Raw genomic sequence first — 20,294 nt, 5'->3', positions numbered from 1 at the left:
CAATACTGAACACTGAAAATAATTAGCAAACAATGACAAATGTTGGGTGAAACAGTTCAAGGATGAAAAGAAAACAAACTGCTCTTTTAAGGGCAATAATAAATAAAGTGGTTAATTAAAATTAATATTACTTAATTTATTAAATTGGTCAAGCTAATAAAAAATGTGAAAACACTAGACAAACGATTTATGTAGATAATAGCTATGTATGTGTATAAAAATATTTCTTTTCATTCTAAAAGTTTTTTATTTCTTTTATTTTGTTATCAGAAATCTCAAAACATTATGAATAACATACAACAAAATTGTTCTACTATGTTAATAAATGTAAATAAAATTCTACAAGGTTGCCTTCCCCTTAAATGATTTTTTTAAATATCAGCAATTTAATAAGGATTAGTGTATTTAAGTAGTAAAAAATACAAAGTACAACGATTTCTAGTTTGTTGACGGACCGTTTTGTACAAATTTTTATAGTGATTAGAAATCAGGTGAGTACTCAGTGGTATTATATTTGGACTTAAAAAGTGGTCGGATAATAGACATCCAAGAACAATTAACAAATTTAAAGCATTTTTTCATATCAGATAATCTGCTACTAAAATGACGGTGGTCGAAGATATCCAGCCGCACCAATGGAACTCCACGCGTCTTTACTTCTATCCGTTGGTCATCCTCGCGACTAGTCTTTGGCTACTATACAGATGGCAGCAACAAACTAAAATGTATAAGCTGGGGAACAAGATCCCCGGTCCCATGGCCTTGCCGATTTTTGGAAACGCACTTTTGGCCGTAAATAAAAAACCAGAGCGTCAGTTTCATTTAAATACTTAAAATAAATATTTAGAATAACTTATAGTAAACAGAAATTGTGTTTTAGAAATTTTATTAATAATATATTGTAATATACCAAATTACTAAAAAAATAAAATTAATTATCTTCCTCAGAACTTTTAAGCATTGCCCTTGAATATTATGCATATTATGGCTCTGTGGTGAGAGGATGGCTGGGAAATAACTTGATAATATTTTTGGCGGACCCAAATGACGTTGAAGTCATTTTAAACAGCAATGTCCATATTGACAAGGCATCCGAATATAAATTCTTCCAACCGTGGCTAGGAGAAGGGCTGCTCATTAGCTCAGGTATGGATAATTTGACAATTAAAACATGATTTTTCCGTATAATCTAGGTTGTGTAAAAATCATTGTTACAATAATTATAATTTTTAGGAGAAAAATGGAGGTCCCATCGCAAAATGATAGCCCCAACCTTCCACATTAATATCCTCAAATCTTTCGTGGGAGTTTTTAATCAAAACAGCAAGAACGTTGTGGATAAAATGCGAGGTGAAATGGGAAAAGTGTTCGATGTTCATGATTATATGAGCGGCGTCACTGTGGATATTCTTCTAGGTAAGAATTTGTTCTTATAAGTTAATATGGATCGGTTAAGGATTATACGAATGTCGATTTTTCAAGAATACGCTCTTTAACTTAACTGAAATAACTGAAAAAATATCTTTATATACATTTTGAAAAACAGTCAAATAAAATGTTATATTAATAAATCCTTATAATTATATAATTTGAATTATATATAATATTATATTTCCCTTAAGGTTGACCGAATTTTGGAGAAATTAATTATTACTTTATTTTATTTACATTATTCAAACCCCCCCCCCCCCCAGAAAACACGCGCTAACGCTTTTTCCATGTAAAGAATCCTATATAAATAAGTAACAATACGTCCATTTTTTTATTTTTAGCATTCCTACTTTAATATGTAAATGAAAAATTGTCAAAATGCTAAATACATTACACTATTTGACTGTCGTACAATTATGAATATTGAAATTAAATCAAAAGGATAATATAAAATAAAGAGTTAATTCCATCGACACATACATGGCGCCAAGAGTATTATTTATTTGCAGTTTGAACATGTCAAATTCTTTCCTACTATTCTAAAACCTTTTTATTAAATGAAAATTACGTCCTCAAAGTAACTAGCTGATTATTGCTATAAAAGTACTGAGGCTACAACTATTAATATTACCTAAGTTTAATGAAAATATTTTCAAACAATTTAAGGGGAAATTGGATTGCAAAACATAATTGTTTCATTTAAAAAAACTAAGAGAAGATGTTACTTAAACTTCTTGACTATTTGAAATCGTTTTGTTAAAAGAATATCTTAATCTCATTGTCCATGTGCTACTACTTGTGCAATGGTGCCTAGATTTTGTTTATAGCAATACACCTAATCAATGAAAAGATCTTGATATTCGTTCAGGTCCACTTTCCCATTAACGCAAGGAGAGTGTTGCAAAATGCAAAAGTTTGAACAGTGTGGAATTTTCCTATAAAACATGGCAATTTCCAATTAAAAATGTTCTGTATTTACTATACCTACATTGAGTAAATTAACGTACAAATACTTAATATTTTTTTTAAAGCCGTGACCTTACTATAATTAAGTATTACCGACGACTTTTTACATTTGTCAGAATTGAATATAATGAATAATTTATGGTTATACAAATTTATTTTAACAAAGCATATGTTTTTTTATGTGACCGTAATTAACATCATGAAAATTTTTTTATAAACATGACCGTTCATTTCAGAAACCGCAATGGGAATCACCAAGGAAACTCAAGATCAATCTGGTTTTGACTACGCTATGGCAGTGATGAAGCAAGTATTATAAGATAAAAATATACATGAAAACTCATATTGTAAAAGAAACATTAACATTATTGGTGTATTTCAGAATGTGTGATATAATCCACCAAAGGCATTACAAAATCTGGTTGCGTTTCGATGCTATATTTAAATTCACTTCGTTCTTTGAAAAGCAGAAGAAGTTGCTGGCAATTATTCATGGATTAACAAATAAGGTAATGATTTAAGTTTAAAATCTACTCAGACATTACATGATTACATTTCTATTTAAAATTAAAAATTATGATTTTACCTCAATAATTGTTGGATTGATTTTTTCACACTTTTTTCTTGAAAATGAGGAAAACATCCAAAACATAGTTGTAAAATATTACGAATGCAATTTAGCATACATTTTTATGTTTAGGTCATCAAAAATAAAAAAGAACGTTATCTCCAAAATAAAGCCAAAGGCATCATACCACCAACGATCGACGAAATTTCCAAATCGGCTCCTAAAACTGAAAATTATAATGTATTAGCCAACGAAAAAACGCTCGCCGATACAGTGTTCAAGGGCTACAGAGATGATTTAGATTTCAATGACGAAAATGATGTCGGTAAGCACAATACGATTATACAAACTTACGAGTATTTATAGCAACATTATAAATCAAAATGTCTTTCATGACTTAAAAAGTAAATTTGTCTACTTAAAATAAATATTTTTTTTTTATATTAGGTGAGAAAAAACGTCTGGCTTTCCTGGACCTCATGATTGAATCAGCACAGAACGGTTCAAACAAGATCACAGATTTTGAAATCAAAGAGGAAGTTGACACCATTATGTTTGAGGCATGTATTAACTTGACAAATAGTAATTAAAATTATTTTTAAAACATCAAAAATGAAAAAAAAAGATTATCTATCACAGAATATATACACCATTGTTGTATATTATATTATAATATGAAAGTAATGTAAATGTACCTAAATTTAAAAAAAAATCGGTACTTTTATTATTAGCATTTGTTGTCCACATAAACGTATAAACTTCATTGTATTTGAAAAGGCACATTTGCATTAAATATGGACTTAAGTTATATTGTTTTAACAATAATTATGATTGCAAAACATGTTATTTAATTTTCGACAGTTCAATTAGAAACAGTGAACATAAATTCTATTTCAGTTGAAATGATTTATAAATCATTACTAATCAGAAATTTATGTATAGAAATATTAAAAACTCAAAATTTTTTACTGAGCTCAAAACTGGTGTGGGACTCGATGAATACAACATATTCAGTGTTCAAGGTTTACAAATTTAGCCTTGCAAAAACTAACAAAAAATTATAAAACCAATACTTGTTTTCCAAAGAATAAGAAAGAAAGGGATATTAGTATTCCGATTTTTTACATCAATAACAGAAAAAACAATAATTTGCATTAATACTAGGTCTAACCATAGCCAGCTAATAAAAAGATTTTTTTTTATTGTAAGTTTGGTTAGCTATTATATTTATTAATTTAATATTACTTCTTTTAGGGCCATGACACCACCGCAGCTGGATCCAGTTTCGTGCTTTGTCTCCTGGGAATTCACCAGGACATCCAAGCCAGGGTTTACGACGAGTTGTATTCAATCTTCGGAGATTCTGACCGCCCCGCCACTTTCGAAGACACCCTCCAAATGAAATACTTGGAGCGCGTCATCTTTGAATCGTTGAGAATGTACCCACCTGTACCCATTATTGCCAGGAAAATTAACCGTGATGTTAAGATAGGTTGGTAAAACAGATTCTTATGTCACTTTAAGACTAGACCTATAATGTAAAACTTCGTCTTCCTGGAGTCTTTTAATTACAGTAGGTATTGAAAGTATTTTTAACATGCTTTGAATTTGCACCATTCCAGCAACAAATGACTACGTATTGCCAGCTGGATGCACTGTGGTCATCGGAACATATGGAATCCACAGGAACCCTAAATATTATGAAAACCCCGACGTTTTCAACCCCGATAACTTCCTTCCTGAGAAGACACAGAACAGACACTATTACAGCTATATACCATTCAGTGCTGGGCCCAGGAGTTGTGTTGGTAAGATTTATTCAATAAATTTTGTTTATAAAACAGAAAAACATGTAGTAAACCTCATAATCTTTCGAATTAGAAAAGGAATTTAGAAGACGAAAAAAAAAATTGATAATATCGAAAATAAAAACGAGTTAGGAACCAGTTAATGATTAGTATAAATTATTATTATGACTTTTTTAATTTATACAACACATCGGCACGTGCCAATATTACCTTGTAGATTAAATTGTGTATTTGGTTTCCGAAAAAACAACATCAAATCGTATCAAAGACGATTTAAAAAAAATATATTCAAATTTTATATCAAAATTCCTACCATTATGTCTCAACTTTTTTAAATAACGCGCTTCTTTTAGGATATTCAGAGCAGCATCTATTTCTATCGGAAGTTTAATTTTCTTCTATTAACAGTGAAATGCGCAGTGACTTAGATTTTATTTTCAATTTAAAAAAAAAAATAATTATAAACACGTTTAAAAGTTTTACAACTGCGTTAGGTTACGTTAATACAATATTTTTATATCTGTTTTCAGGACGTAAGTACGCCATTTTAAAATTGAAAATTTTACTATCGACAATCCTTCGCAATTACAAAATGGTGTCCGACATAACTGAGGATAAATTTGTCCTCCAAGCTGACATCATTCTGAAAAGACACGATGGCTTTAGGGTCCAGATTGAACCAAGGAAACGTGTTCCATCCACAGCATAAATATTAAAAAAGAATAAATTTTATATTTTATTACATTATTTATTTTATAATATGCCATGTATATATTTCAATTATTGTATTGAGTCAAATATAACGTTTTATTAATTGTATCCCTATAGCGATGGCAACAATTTTTTTCATTAGGGTAGGTATTTAAAATTATATATAATATATAAATAATATATGGAAATACATTATTGAATTAAAAATGTTTTATTTGTCTTACGTTTATTTGAAATTTTATAAACATCGTATTTTGTTATTATATCAATATTCTGATGTCGTTTAAAATGATGATATTAAATACTTAACATAATATTGATCACGTGTGGTATATTTTATAATAATTTAAATTATTTACATTTATAAATAAAAAAGTCATTTAAAAACATTATTAAACATCGTATTAGAATATATTTTTTTAATATGTGTCTATGAAGCAGGAACATTAATAAAATTAAAAGCGAGTTTCGTAAAATATTATTTACTATAAATTAAAATTTTGTAGTCACAAAATTTCTTACTTTTATATATAGTAAAAAAAATCAAAACCAAAAAGTTAACGGACTCCAAAAATGCGACCTTGTACCAGGAACTGGTATGAAACAAAATGTTTCTATAACTAAGGCAGCCTCGCCAAATATATGTCCACTTTACAATTCTTTAATATATGTTAGAACTACATATATTTTTATGAAATTAGTCTATCGTAAATAATATAATTGAAATACTTACTCTATGCTTAACAATTTTATTATTAAAGCTCAATTAAAAGGTTTGGTAAAATCACAAACATTAAATAACGGTAACAAATGCTCAATAAAAAAAAATTTACTAATCGAAGTCATCTTAAATTTAAATTATTCTACAACTAATAGGAATGTCTCAGGAGTCACGTTTTCTGTAAACGATGTATTCAACAGTCCAAATAACTACACAAACTAAACAACAGAAGCTCATGGCGATGAAGCAGTTCACATAGCTTCCGGTTGCCTCGTAGATGACACCTTAAAAAATATATATCTTTATAGAAAATTAATTAACTAAAGATCCTAAAGCTCCAAAACAAATATGTATTCAATCAATATAAAGAAAAGTCGTAGGATTATTAGCATGATTGGAAGTTAAAACAACTACTTGTCAGTATGCAATATTTAAAAACAAATACTCGCAAACAGACAAAGTTAAAATAAATCAAAAGAGAATTCAACAGAGTTGTTTTTTTTTTATTCCGATCTGCATAAAAGATTTTTCACGATAAGCTTTTCAAACACAATGAAGCTATAGGATTATGTCAAATATAATTAATTAATACCAACCAATCAGAGGGTCAGCCATTAGCATCAAGAAGCCCGAGAATAAAATGTGCAAAGCCAGAGCTGCTGGGAAGCGATCTGGTGCTGCTGTCACCAGAACCAGAGGAAACAACACCTGGACGGAACATCGAACCAGGCCAGATACAGCAGTGATGCCGATCACGAAGTACAGGTTATCAGAAGTCACCAACGCTATGCAATAAGTCACAATGATTGAAACAATGATTATAATATATATATTTATGTATATATATATTTAATATGTCATATGTATATTTGCTCGACGAGGAAAAATCCACTCGTGTTTATAAACGTGACATTTTTATGAATTGTCATATTCAACAATTTTGAAGTCAATTTGTGTAATTTTAAACTTACCTATTCTCAATAACATAGTGACACATGTACCAGCAAAAAATAGAGTTTTACTGTCTACAGTATAAAAGTAAGTAAAAACAGCGAGACAAAATCTCGCTATAAGATCTGCGATAGCCCCTATCATCACACACGTTGCTACTTGCATCTGAAAAGATAAATTTTAATTTAACAAATGCTAACAGCGTACATTTCCTCTACCAAAAATTTTTTTTATTTATTTGAAGTTAGGAACGAATTTTAACAAAACCTAATTCTTTTTAATATCGGTAGACGTTATAACCTTAGTTCGACTTCGCATCATGAACTTAATACCGACGGTATTAAAGTTTTCATTCATGACTTGTAGGTCACGAAGTTTATGTAATATTGAACGTCTGTTTAAACTGTCAAACAAGTTCATGACTCGAACTCGTATTGAGTATAGCGTTAATAATCGAAGGAATTTTATATTAAAACTTCTTCAATGGAATGATAAAGAAACAATTATGATGCATTTAATATTTATATTATATCCTTATTGTCGTATAAAATAATATATTGGAATTATGGAAATTAAGTTTTGATTAATTATCTTACATTTTACCTTGGTATATCCGTATGAGAACAATAACATAGGCTCCATGGCTAAATATGTCACGTCAGACACAAAAGCGAATCCCAGACCGATTAAAGTGCTCACAAATCTAGGATCCTTCAGGAGATCCAACTCTACATTATCATATATGACTTTTCTGTAAATAACAAATGATTTCTTAATATTGCGCAACACTAAACCACAGGTTAATTATGAATAGGTTTAGAGTATCTTAAAGCAATTTATTTGTTTACTTGAACTTATAAAACTCATTAAGTTCTTTTATAGCATATAAAAAGAAACATTTTTGTCTTCTCGTTGTAGTTGTCAAATATTTAAAATCTTAAACTATATTTGTAAAACATCAGATATATTGTTAAGAATGTATTAAAAAATACGTTACATTATTTTTTAACAAAAAGGTAGGATGATTAGACAATGCAATTACGTACTGCATTAATATTGCAGTATGCTATTAAATAACTACTTTTAATTACTATTTATCAGGTAGTTATCTAAAAATAATTGTAATAAACTTACATTATACTTTTTTGGATCGACTCATGTCGGTTCGAACTTGACTTTATTTCAATGACGTTGTCGTCACCTGGTAACATTTTTATTATTGATTCATCAAAGATATCAGTATTAATGCATTTCTTTTTAGGACTTTTGACATCGCAAACATGAGACATCTCTGAAATATTTATAATGAATATAAATAGAGCAACGAGCAGAAATTACAACCAAAGAATAAGCATGACAAAAAACAACGTAATGGTATGAATACTGAAACCAGAAATACAGATAGGCTTTTAAATCATTTCGACTGCCTTGAAATACATGATAAAGAATGACGTCAAACTAATGAGACTCTACCTTTATCTTGACATCCTTGTACTTCAATCTGGTGCCATTCAACTGGGTGCATAACCAGCATTGCGAAAACCAAATGTAAATCAACCGCCATTATGAGAGCGAGGGTCCATCGGAAACCGTACTCCGATAGGAGGAATGTCACCAGTATGGGAAATGTTATGGAAGCCATACTGCTCATGGTCTGATTGGCGCTCATCATTGCTGTTCGCTTTTTAGTAAAGTAACAATTAAATGCTGTGAAGCTGACTGGTATCATGACCCCGAAACCGGCACCTGTAAAAGAGAAGAAAGATTTTGTTTGCTTGGTAGAACACTTTATTTATAATTACCAAAACCGTAAAAACTATAATGTAAAAACTTTTCAACAGGAAATAAAGTGAATTAAGAAAGTTTTCTCTTCGTTTAAATTTATCTTTTTTAAAGAATTCATTATAAATACCTCTTATGACTCCAAACGTAAAGGCTAGTTGATAGGTTCTTTCTACAAATATCGTTAATATATCTCCCAAAACAAACAGTCCGGCACCAACCAGTCCAACTTGACGAAAAGAATACTTCTTGAGAGCAATTCCACTGAGAAATCCTTTAAAAAAGGTATAATATTAAAAAAAAATTGATATCTCATTTCCATTTTAATAAGGAGTTAAACGAAAATGTTTTTTTTTTATTCCCACTCGTCATTAAAATGATGAAATTGCTAACTAATAAACTTGAACTTTGACAGAAACTAGATCAATTGAAGTCCTAATTCACATCGATCCAATAGGGCTTTGAGCTAATAAATGTGGGTTAAGCACGAGACTAAACCTTGAACGAATTCTGTATAACAAAATAATCTTCGTTATATGGTCTTGGCATTGTTTTCAGATGGATATCGGTCAAATCAATCACTGGACGATATGCCATTGACAGTCATAAATCGGCAGCTTTATTCAATCAGCAACAGATTATTGTTCTAAAATGTAGCCCTATTTAAATCGTAACCTGAGCCTTGGCGCTTACTTTCAAGATGATCATGTAACGTTGACGTAATGAAAGTTTAAAGATTAATTAATAAAATCGAATGCTCCGTTTTCATACCATATGTGATAATTTCAATAAGTTTTAATACTTATGGCCATTATTGAACATTAATTATATGTATATAATGTTTATCACTTGGGACAGAAATCTAAAAATTACCTGATATTGATAAGGCTCCATTATATATTCCAATAACTAGTGGCAGACCACTCGCTCCGTCTTGTTCTATAAAAAAGTTGTTAAATAGTATACCAAATGCATTTGAAGATCCAAATCCCAGCATCTGCAAAATAAAAAATACTAAAATTAGAAGGTAAATAACCAAAAAAAATAAATAAATAGGAAATATCGTAAAATCACTACACAGACATATATTATGTTACGCAAGATTTAGAACGCTATCTTTAAAAATATATAAAACATGCTAGTTTTGCTTTCTAAAACATAATATTTAAAGATAGACCTAAATATAGTAAAGGAAAATTTCCGTCCAAAGATATAAAGGCAGTGAGAGTTAAAATCTCGGAGATTGCTCATTTAAATAACCTATTCAAAGATTTTTTCATATTAATTTAGTCTTTACTATATAAATTTAGTTTTTTAATTATACATATATCACAATTGACTACTTACAAAATTCTAATGGGCTAAATACTCACGCAGGATAAATAAATTCAGTTCAATCCATAACACATTTACAATTTCAAATTAGGTTTTAAGTCACACATCAATATAATATAAATTCTAATCACCCCCAATTCATAAAACCTTTTGGAAACTTCCACAATAAAAGTTGAACATCAAAGTATGTAAAGTAATTTTTACAGTTTTTTAAATTAAGTTTTAAATTTTGTCTTCAGTTTGAAGATACAAAAAAATGAAATAAATGAGGCTTTCTTTATCTTTTATATAATAATATTAGAATAAGTTAAGGTCACAAATATTTTACAATTATAACAAGATTACTATGTTACAAATAAAATGTCAGAAGAATTTTATTTTTAAAATATTTTTCCCACAAAAAATTTTAACATCTTATCAAAAAATTATCTTGACAAATATAATGTAAAACAATTAATTGATTAACAAATATTTTATAAGATCATCATAAAAAACAGTAACTTTTATTTTAAATTTATATTTTAACCAAGTTACCTTATCATATTTCAAGTGAATGAACTTCGAACTTTAATTATACATTTAAAAATCGTTAAGATATGAGACAACATCAAAATTAATCTCATCTCAATGTACACAGAGTTAGTTTATTTATTACAGAGAACATTACAAGTGGATTAGCTCTTTATCTTATGGCAATGACTCTTACATTGTTTTAAACGATTATAATAAGGAGGACTAAAACAAGTAGGTGTGAATTTAAATTAGTTTTTCTTAAAAAGTCTCGATATTCTCCTGAAAGTCATATTATTCAGATCCATGCCCTCACAAAATGGTGCAAAAAGCATTTTTTCGATTTTGCTCTTTTTCAAGACAATTTACTGTTTTCGATTTATTTATTTTTTTTCTTCGAAACAGCTATTACCACAATCTTATCAGGATGTTATTCTAAAATTCCGTAAGTCTGCCTTTTTTTTATTTTCGCTTCCTAATAGATAAAAACCAAAAATCAAAAAAGTAGACCATGCAGTTTCTTAGAGGAGTAAAACTCGTTTTCTATAATCTAGATAATATTTTATTTAAAGAATTTTCAATCAAATTGTTATAGACAATGATGCTTTATGAAGCCAAGGTTTTGTTCCGCCAATGCTTTGATAATTGGATCACTCGTTTAATTTAATATTCAATGCCCCTAATAAAAAAATAAATATAAAAGAAACATTATAATATACAAATATTTTTTACTTATAACAACAACCATAAATCTCCACAAACAACAAAACAGTTAAATTTCTATATAAAAAAACAATCACTTCATGTGCACGACTTAAAAAAAAAATTTAATATCGACCAATTTTTCTAAGCTGCCCGTGAATCGAAATCGAATATATTAAATTTGCCCCCGTGTACGTAATAAAAATTAAAATATTCTTTATAATATAATCATTATACAGATAAAATTTAGAGAACACAAGACAAGTCGGTTGACCAAATACAGATAAATAATCATTAACGTTCGAAACTAGTGCCAACAGACGTCACAGCATCGGAATGAAAGGATAGAGTTACAATTCCTGATACAAAAAACTTTTGCATTTGTTTAGTATTATTTCTTAATCTTTCACTGCCAATAACTTTATTTATTTTAATCTAAAGCCTTAATACTATTTTTTTTTTAAATTTCTTAATTAGCTTTAAGAAACTGTGACCAAAGAATATAAATACATACATCGGTAATCGCCATAACAGTATAAAGTTATTATTATTATAAATATGGTATATATAAATTTAAACCATTTTGTGTTTCATCCGAAATTCTTTCTGTGAAGTCAAATTTTAAGCATAGTAAGATAGCAAACTCATTAATGTTAGAAATTATATTTACTATCAAATATCTATATATTAATGTATATGAGGGAATTAAATACTTCCTGTTTACTATGTGGGTAAATAACCTTCATGTGATATGTAACAGTAACCTTATCTTGAAACTTCAAGGACGTAAATATGTAACTGAATCCTTCACAAACCAAAATGACGTAAAAAACGAATCTAAATTTCCATATGAACATAGAAACGCATAAATTGTATTACCTGTAGAGAATTCGTAATTTTAAAAACTAAGGTACATGTATAAGTACATTTACCTAAATGTGTTTGGTAAAATTATGATTTGGGTCCCTTCATTATATAAGAAACACATATATCGGTGTCGTTTAACTGTCTTAGATACAAATTAATTGTCCTTATATATATTGGAAATATGTATTTTAGAATTTATAGTGATGTAATAATATATTGTTCTTTATCCCCACGCAGAAGCAATGTGAGACGGTGGATGAACCCAGGGCGGGTAAATAATAATTATTATTCGTATTTACTTTTTATTTTTGTAATGATAATTAATATCAAGGGCAGCGGATTATATCAAAACTCTTCAGCAAACAAACATATTATTGATTTTCTAAAAAAAAAATATATAAAAAAATTTGTACGGTTTTGAAAAAGATCTAATTTTTAAATATACGACACCATCAAGTATTCAAACCTATTAATATAAAAAAAAAACTTTTTATATAATAAAACACTCGAATTTTATTACTTTTTATTGATTTTCGTAAAAAATCTATATTATGTATTCTAAATGTATGTATGTATTTCTATATATTACGAAATATTTTAAATGTTAAGAACACGTTAATTTACGTTTAATCAAACATTGTAACTTCTAATCAGTTATAAATATAAAAATTAATGTCATCTTTAATAGAACCATTTGCATTTAGACAAAAACCTTCTTTAAAACAGTTCAATTTATATACGAGTTTTCGTAATTCACAACTAATTATAATTACACGAACCGATTTCAGTTATTAGTGTTTATTTCTCAACAACTACGGTTGTAGTATAATAAATATTTACAAAATTTAATAACACCTTAACGATATTCCAATACTTATTACTGTACCTGTTTTGTTAAAAATGCAATATTGTAATATTTGCATTCACGATATACCACGTGAACAAATTCATATTTACGACAGTTATTAATTTATCCTTTATACTATATAAATGATATGATATAAAATTATTATTAATAAATTCTATCGGTTTAATTATACTTATGATTCTCTCTATAAAATAACTGTGGTGTAATATTATAAAATTGTATAAAAATAAAATAAAACTACAGATTTTTTCATGTTTCCAAAAATATAAAATTTAACAGAAATATTACTTACAAAAGTAAATCCAACGCCTATGCACACAGCATATCCCCAACCACCGTCTGGGGACGTAACGGATTTCTTGCCCTGTGTATTTCCCTCAAGATGTGCAAACGCTTCGTCCATTTTGATTTAAGAAAAGTGATAGAAAAAATTGCTCCAAAAATATTATAATGATTTATCCAAGCACGAACATCGATATTTTAATAATGTTTTAATACAACACGCACCAGTAACGTATACACCGCGTCTGTTGGTAGCTGTAGTTCTCTTTGAAGTATAAGGCTGCGATCTGTATTAAGGACGTTTTGATTGGATCGTGCGACTGCTTATAGTCAACTTTTTATTATGTTTCCATTCATTAAATACATCAATTCGTAAATTAAAAGACGTCCATCTTTGACGGATATAAGCATACATATGCTAACAATAAATTTTCAATATATTTTTTTATACATAACTTAAGAATTGATTAATCAATTGTTTAAAAAAAAAATTCTCTTACAAAAATTAATATTTTTTTTTAATTATATTTTACAAATAGAACTTCAATTTTTTTTTATAATAAGTTCATATTTATATGATTTTATTGTCAATTACAGAACGTAATTTTAAATGAAAAATAATAGGTTTTTAAGTGAATGTGAACGGAATGTGATTTGGAATCAATCATAATATATACAAAACGATAAAAATCAGGATATCAACAACCGGTTGGATTAAACAAATATTTAAAATTAAACTAAATTGTCAGAATAAAAAAAAATTAAGAACTTGAAATCCAAGATACCTAACTTTTACAAAAAAAAACCGCATATTTTACAATAAATGTGACTACAATTAAAACTAAAAGGAATAACATTTGACACATCTCCATGAATAATATATGTTTTATACCTCGGTTTGTCTCTATATGTTCATTTTATATTAAATATTTTAGATTAATAAAATATGATTATTCAGGGGGATGAACATACGTACATATAACGTACATTAGTATGTACAGACGACCCGGTTAGTGCCACAGGACCGCGAAGACCGAGAGACGTGGCAAAGATTTGAAGAGACTTAATTCCAGGAGTGTACTTTATATTCATTTAGATTTTAATCTTCCAATATATATATATATATATATATATATATATTCATTGCGAAATTACCATAGGTGAAGAAATAAAAAGGAAGGAAAATTATAAACTTACATAAAATTAATAATAATTTAAAGCTATATATAACTATTTTATTGATAGCATTTTGATCAATTAACATTTAATAATAAGATATTATATGAGATAATATTAATATATCAGACTCAGTTTTTATTAAGTCTTAAATAGAATTTAGAAAATCATTAATGTAAATCAAATACGAAACACGTGATTTACAAATTAAGAGCGTGTTAAAAAGTCCAAGGAATGATCTAATATTGAAAAAAATATTCAGACGATTGTATCAGAATTAAAAGGTATATTTAAAAAAAAAATTGTATCATATTACAAAGAATTAGTCCAAACACTCCGTGAACCGAAATGTTAAGGAAACCAATAAAATTTAATCCTCATTAGGCTCTTAACACCGAAGTGACCATTTGAAACAAAACCAACATGAAATATATATAATTTGAAGTTTATTTTGTTTAACAAGGACACTAAAATTATTGAAATTTACTATTATATCGACTAAAATATAGAAAAGGGCTATTCAATCTTCAATTACTCTTCGACATAGATCTCGCTGAATTTGAGCGACGGCGTGTGTTTTGTTCGCCTGTAGGGCATCGGTGGATATTGATATTTGTAGCGACTTCAAAAAACCCCACAAAGAAAATTCTAGCAGGGTTAAATCACATGACCTTGGTGGCCAATTCACATCACTCCTGCGAGAATAACCTTAGTTACAAATCGCTCATGCAGAATGTCAATCATGGCGTCCGCTGTGTAGCACGTAGCGCCTTCCTGCTGGACCCACATGTCGTTCAGGTCCAAATGGTTTAACTTGGGCAATAAGATATTCGTAACTTTCATTCTGTAGCGCTCGCCATTGAAGGTGATCGCTGCGCCAATGTCGTTTTCGAAAAAATACGGACCAATGACGCCGCCAGCTCAAAATCCGCACCAAACGTTAACTTTTTGAGGATGCATTATCACCTGGTGAACTTCGTGTGGATTTTTTTCGTCCTATATGAAGCAATTTTGTTAAAAAAGCCATTCATCCAAAAATGGGCCTCGTTGCTAAAGATCATTTTTAAAAAAAATCTGGATACTCTTCCAAACAATTTGCAGCGAACAAACGCCTTTGTATATGGTCTTGAACTTTGAGCTCCATGATCAACTAAATCAGAATCAATTAATCAACACGGGTGTAACCCTAAGTCTCTAAATTCGCCAAGTTAAAGTTTGCGAAATCGATTGTTTTGGGTTCTGCTGTACACTTTGACGGAATACGCCGATGTTCTCGCCTGATCTTGCGTTTCTTGAACGTACGGGTGTAAGCAGATCGATAACCGAACCGGTCGTTTCAAATTTGGCCACCAAACGTTGAAGAGATATGTAACTGAATAAGAAACAAAAGATTTGAAAAATGTCAGCAAGACAAAATGGCCGCCACGGGCCGCCAATTTGTAGCTTCTCTTATTGGAAAACCCTTTATCAATTCTTAGTCTAAATATGCATGGTTATGATAGTAACTGTTTTAAGGTTTTTCATTCCAAAACAGTTTCTACCATCCTATCGTCACTTACAATTGATACATAATATAAACTTTGTATATTCCCTCCATTACTAATTATGTGTATATAAACAATGAAACTGGACGAATAAAAGATAAAGGGCTAAAGCAGTTAATAATTGGCCTTTGATATTCATAATGTAACATCATTTTTGCCAACTGTCAAATTTTTACTTTTTATTGCTATTGCTAGGGACTTAAAAACAATTTTAAGGGGTTAAGACATTTCAATTTAAAGAACAAGGGTAGAAAAAATCTGTTAATAACATTTTATTTTTTCAAAAAATCCAATTTTCAGAAATTGTTTTGCACATTAAAAGTTTTTCTTTTACCAAAAACAATGTATATATATATTTGTATATTACATATAATTTACAGATAACCCAAGTCTTTGAAAAACGTAACACAATTTTACAAACATAGTATCTTATAATTAAAATGAACAAGCCGCATTCAGATCGTCTATAACAACGAACATTGGTACGTAACACCCAAATTCATATTGATACCTAAATATAACTAATCAATATTATTTATTTGAAATGTGCCTGACATACATATAGAAACAATTGTTTCGGAAAACTAGTTAACCAAAAGAAATATTTAGCACTTCAATAGCACCATTTCTAGTAATACGATGACAATTAAAAGTAGGTCAAGTGCGTGTCGAAGTTACGCTCTAAGGGTTCCGTACGAAATAGGAGTATAAGTTATGGATACCTTTTAATGTTCAAATAAAAGTGTAGTATATAAATTTTCGAACAAAACTTATTTACAATCCATCGTTCTTATATGACAAATTAATAAATCATCTTTAGAGCTTTCAGATAAGGGACAAAGACGACGTCCCAAAGCAATAAAATACATAACTCATGCATTCCAAGACGTCTTAATTAAATGATATCAGTATTTTATAATTATTTACTTCATTTTATTACATTTCCAACTATTAAAGAGATTGTTTATTTAAATGAAACTAATATTTTCGGCTTACTTAGCATATTGAATTTTTTGCCCGTGATTACGGACAGACGACATGTGAATGTCTTTAAGTCAAAAAAATCATTAAATACGCGCAGTAATACGAAAATATTAGTTTCATTTAAATGAATATCCGGAAAGTCTTAGATCTCATTAGGATTGTTTATCAACAAAATTCCGAAACATAATTTCAAAATGAATAGTCTAGACTAGAGAACAATTGAAGTAAATAAAACATATATAAATTTAAGTTATTCCTGCCACATTTAAGTTAAAGCCAAGCAAAATGTTGACGACGTAATTGACATTACCACAACTTTGGTTCCGGAAGGAAAGTTAATCCCAATGAAACAAAACGAATATTGTGCTTTACCCCACAATTTTTAACTAAAACAATTCAAATACTATCGTTATATAAACTAACAAATGAATAACCGTAAGTTAATTTGTTTCCAATTAAAAATTATCATTTTCTATATTATATATCTGGAGCTCATTCATCGAATGAACAAAATCAATCTAGCCGCTTAATGAAACCAGATTGTACTAACTGTATTTTGAGTTCTGGTTGTATTGCCATGGATATGTGAGATAATTGCCAGCATCTTCGCCTCTTGCCAATGCTGGCTAGCGTTTAAATTCTTAATTTGAATAACGTCGCAAATTAATCTCGTTATATATCTTGCTTCTTGGCTTCTCCATTGTATGTTTATATACTGCTGACTTCGACGCATGCCTTTTTTAAATATCTGAGGTAGTAATATTATTAACCCTTTTATCGATGCTCCTTTTCTTTTGTCCAGTGTATGAAAAATCACAGATACAATCAAGTACGCATATGCCCGATTGATGTAAAGGGATGTCACGTAATTAGTCACAAGAATTAAATCGCTTTTGCTGGTTTATATGTTGTTCTAATGGAGACCTTCAATGAAAAGCCTTTTCTGGTAATAGCATTCTTCAGATATGGCAATATGGCGTCCAGGGCAGTACGCTAGAAAATTGAAAAATATTACAGATTTTCTCGGCATATGATAAAAATCAAGCAGTCATATACTTGGAAATTTCATTATTCTGTTTTTAATGTGGGGGTCGCATTATAATACTAACCTAAGTAATCCATCAAATGTTGGTCCAAATATATTATCTTATGAGAATTGTATAGGATTAACAGCTCTTGAACACGATCGAATAAGGTAATACCTTTTTTCTTTAACGGGTGGGAAATCCTCATGGATACCACACGCCCCGGGGGGAGGCGTGTGATTATGCCGGACTCCTACCGGCTAAAACCCACCCGGCTACCCTCAGTCGCCATAAGTGGAGCTACAAAGGGTCGCTTTTACTTTCTACCTCGTAGGAATAAGGTAATACTTAGACCAATACACCAATAAAATAAACGGGCAATTGGGGCGTTATGCCACCTATATCTATATATCTAAAATACTAGGTGTCGGGAAATTTCCGGGATATGGAAAAAGGCTTAGGAAATACCAATGGAATGCTTTTCAATGTAATAGTAATAGTATTCATGTCTTTTATAAATGTAAAGAAAATGATATAGAGCAACAATTATATTGCATGACCAGCCCTGTTAGATCCGAATCATACAGTACTTTTGGAATATAAATACAGAAATTGTCAAAGATTTCTGACACTTCCTATGTTTGTACTACACTTTTTTTGTTTTAAAGTCAGCAGAGAAAGGGGTCTAAACTAGACTTCAAATATTATGAAAATAATGAACAATAATCGCCTCGACTACGAAATGTCTTAATTTAAAATTTCTAAGGATAAAAAGAATTTGTTATCTTTGAAACATCAATTGTAAATTATTGCAACCTCTTGTTTATAAACTTATAAGATATTTCATTAATTTTGCTTTTCAAACATGTTAAATTACTTATTACGTCATAAATACTTTTAAACCTTCAATAAAAATATCAGATAACAAGACGTTGAAATTGCTATTGCTTCTGTTTACCGTTAATTTTTTGCTTTATACCTTAGTTTTAAACTATTTAAGTAATGTTTTTGATTTTTCCTTAAAATTTTGGCAGAAGTTATTTTTATTTGCAAAATACATAGGTATAACGGTTTTTTGGAAAAAAAACCGCAATTTTTAAGAAAATGTAAACTTATATATTAAAAGCATTGGTTACTTGATTATATACATCCTGCCCATTTTTCCTGCAATTTATAGAAGCCATCCCGAAAAAACTGATTCTCCTTTGAGCAAACTCATTCATCTAGTCATTTTCTAACTTCTCCGAAATTTGGCGAAGTGGTGCTCTGCAAGTGTCCCATCTTTGCGAAAAGTCGATAATCGAATGGGGGGTGTGTAGATAAGTACGGCGGGTACAACAACATGTCCCATCCAAGTGCTTTCAACGCTTCCTTGATCGGGTTAGCTTTGAGGCGGCTCGTTATAGTGATGTGAAATCACTTTACTGTGTCTTGAGACCCTTTCTGAATGTTTTTCAATCAATGCGTGATTCAAGTTGATCATTGGTTGTCGGTAGCGATCACTATTAACTGATTCACCAGGTCCCATCGGTTCGTTTTACAATGTTTTTGTGGTTTAACAGGACGTTGTTTATTTTGCACATCAAAATCACCACTTGAATTTTTGAAACCACACCTCAAATGTTTTTAAGGTTAGAGGATGCGGACCGTAAGTTTCTACCAGCAAACGATGACTTGCAGTGGCTCTTTTCTTTGGATTAAATAAGAAAAGTAATGCATGCCGCAAATGCACGTTTTCAGACACAAAACTTAACATTTTCAGAGGGGTATAAATCTATGACGGTGTTACTTTTGCAAAATATAACATATATGGCTCTGAACTTTGATATCGGTAGAATAAAATGCGCATGTTTCAAATCGTAACATTGCACATTTAAGCCTAATGACATCTGTTAGAAAAACCGGTAATGACTCCGGTAGACCGGTATTTGACAGGTCCTACCCCTGGTTAGGAGTTTTTGTCAATTTCCATATAAATAACTTGCCATGAATACCTAATTAACTCATAAAATATGCCTTTTAAAAAGTACCACTAATGACTCTTCTTATGTACTTAAAAAATT

The 20,294-nt window shown here is 29.6% G+C and overlaps 2 protein-coding genes across 3 annotated transcripts; one reads left to right on the top strand and one right to left on the bottom strand.

The window, feature by feature from the left end:
• Nucleotides 1-401: 401 nt before the first annotated feature.
• LOC116766479 (cytochrome P450 4g15-like) lies at nt 402-5,698 on the top strand. The gene is made up of 11 exons (XM_032656332.2): nt 402-491; nt 588-811; nt 949-1,146; nt 1,234-1,416; nt 2,634-2,703; nt 2,780-2,906; nt 3,098-3,290; nt 3,413-3,525; nt 4,220-4,457; nt 4,588-4,773; nt 5,304-5,698. Exons 2-11 carry the CDS (start codon nt 604-606, stop codon nt 5,480-5,482), a joined length of 1,695 nt encoding a protein of 564 aa, XP_032512223.1. The 5' UTR covers nt 402-491; nt 588-603; the 3' UTR covers nt 5,483-5,698.
• A 252-nt stretch (nt 5,699-5,950) lies between these two features.
• Nucleotides 5,951-13,823, bottom strand: LOC116766587 (monocarboxylate transporter 2-like). Of its 2 annotated transcripts, none has more exons than XM_032656499.2 (9): nt 13,513-13,823; nt 9,812-9,935; nt 9,069-9,212; nt 8,630-8,902; nt 8,291-8,357; nt 7,760-7,907; nt 7,177-7,321; nt 6,802-6,990; nt 5,951-6,489 (listed from the first exon to the last, which is right to left on the bottom strand). In XM_032656499.2, exons 1-9 carry the CDS (start codon nt 13,621-13,623, stop codon nt 6,368-6,370), a joined length of 1,323 nt encoding a protein of 440 aa, XP_032512390.2. In that variant the 5' UTR covers nt 13,624-13,823; the 3' UTR covers nt 5,951-6,367. The 2 variants fall into 2 exon arrangements, with proteins under 2 accessions (XP_032512390.2, XP_032512388.2); XM_032656497.2 differs by having other exon boundaries at nt 8,291-8,447; nt 13,513-13,822.
• Nucleotides 13,824-20,294: the final 6,471 nt, after the last annotated feature.

This window comes from Danaus plexippus, chromosome 15, assembly GCF_018135715.1.
Source record: "Danaus plexippus chromosome 15, MEX_DaPlex, whole genome shotgun sequence".
NCBI classification, from domain to species: Eukaryota; Metazoa; Arthropoda; class Insecta; order Lepidoptera; family Nymphalidae; genus Danaus; species Danaus plexippus.
Note: the sequence above shows the minus strand (reverse complement) of the source record. Positions and strands in the feature narration are given on the sequence as shown.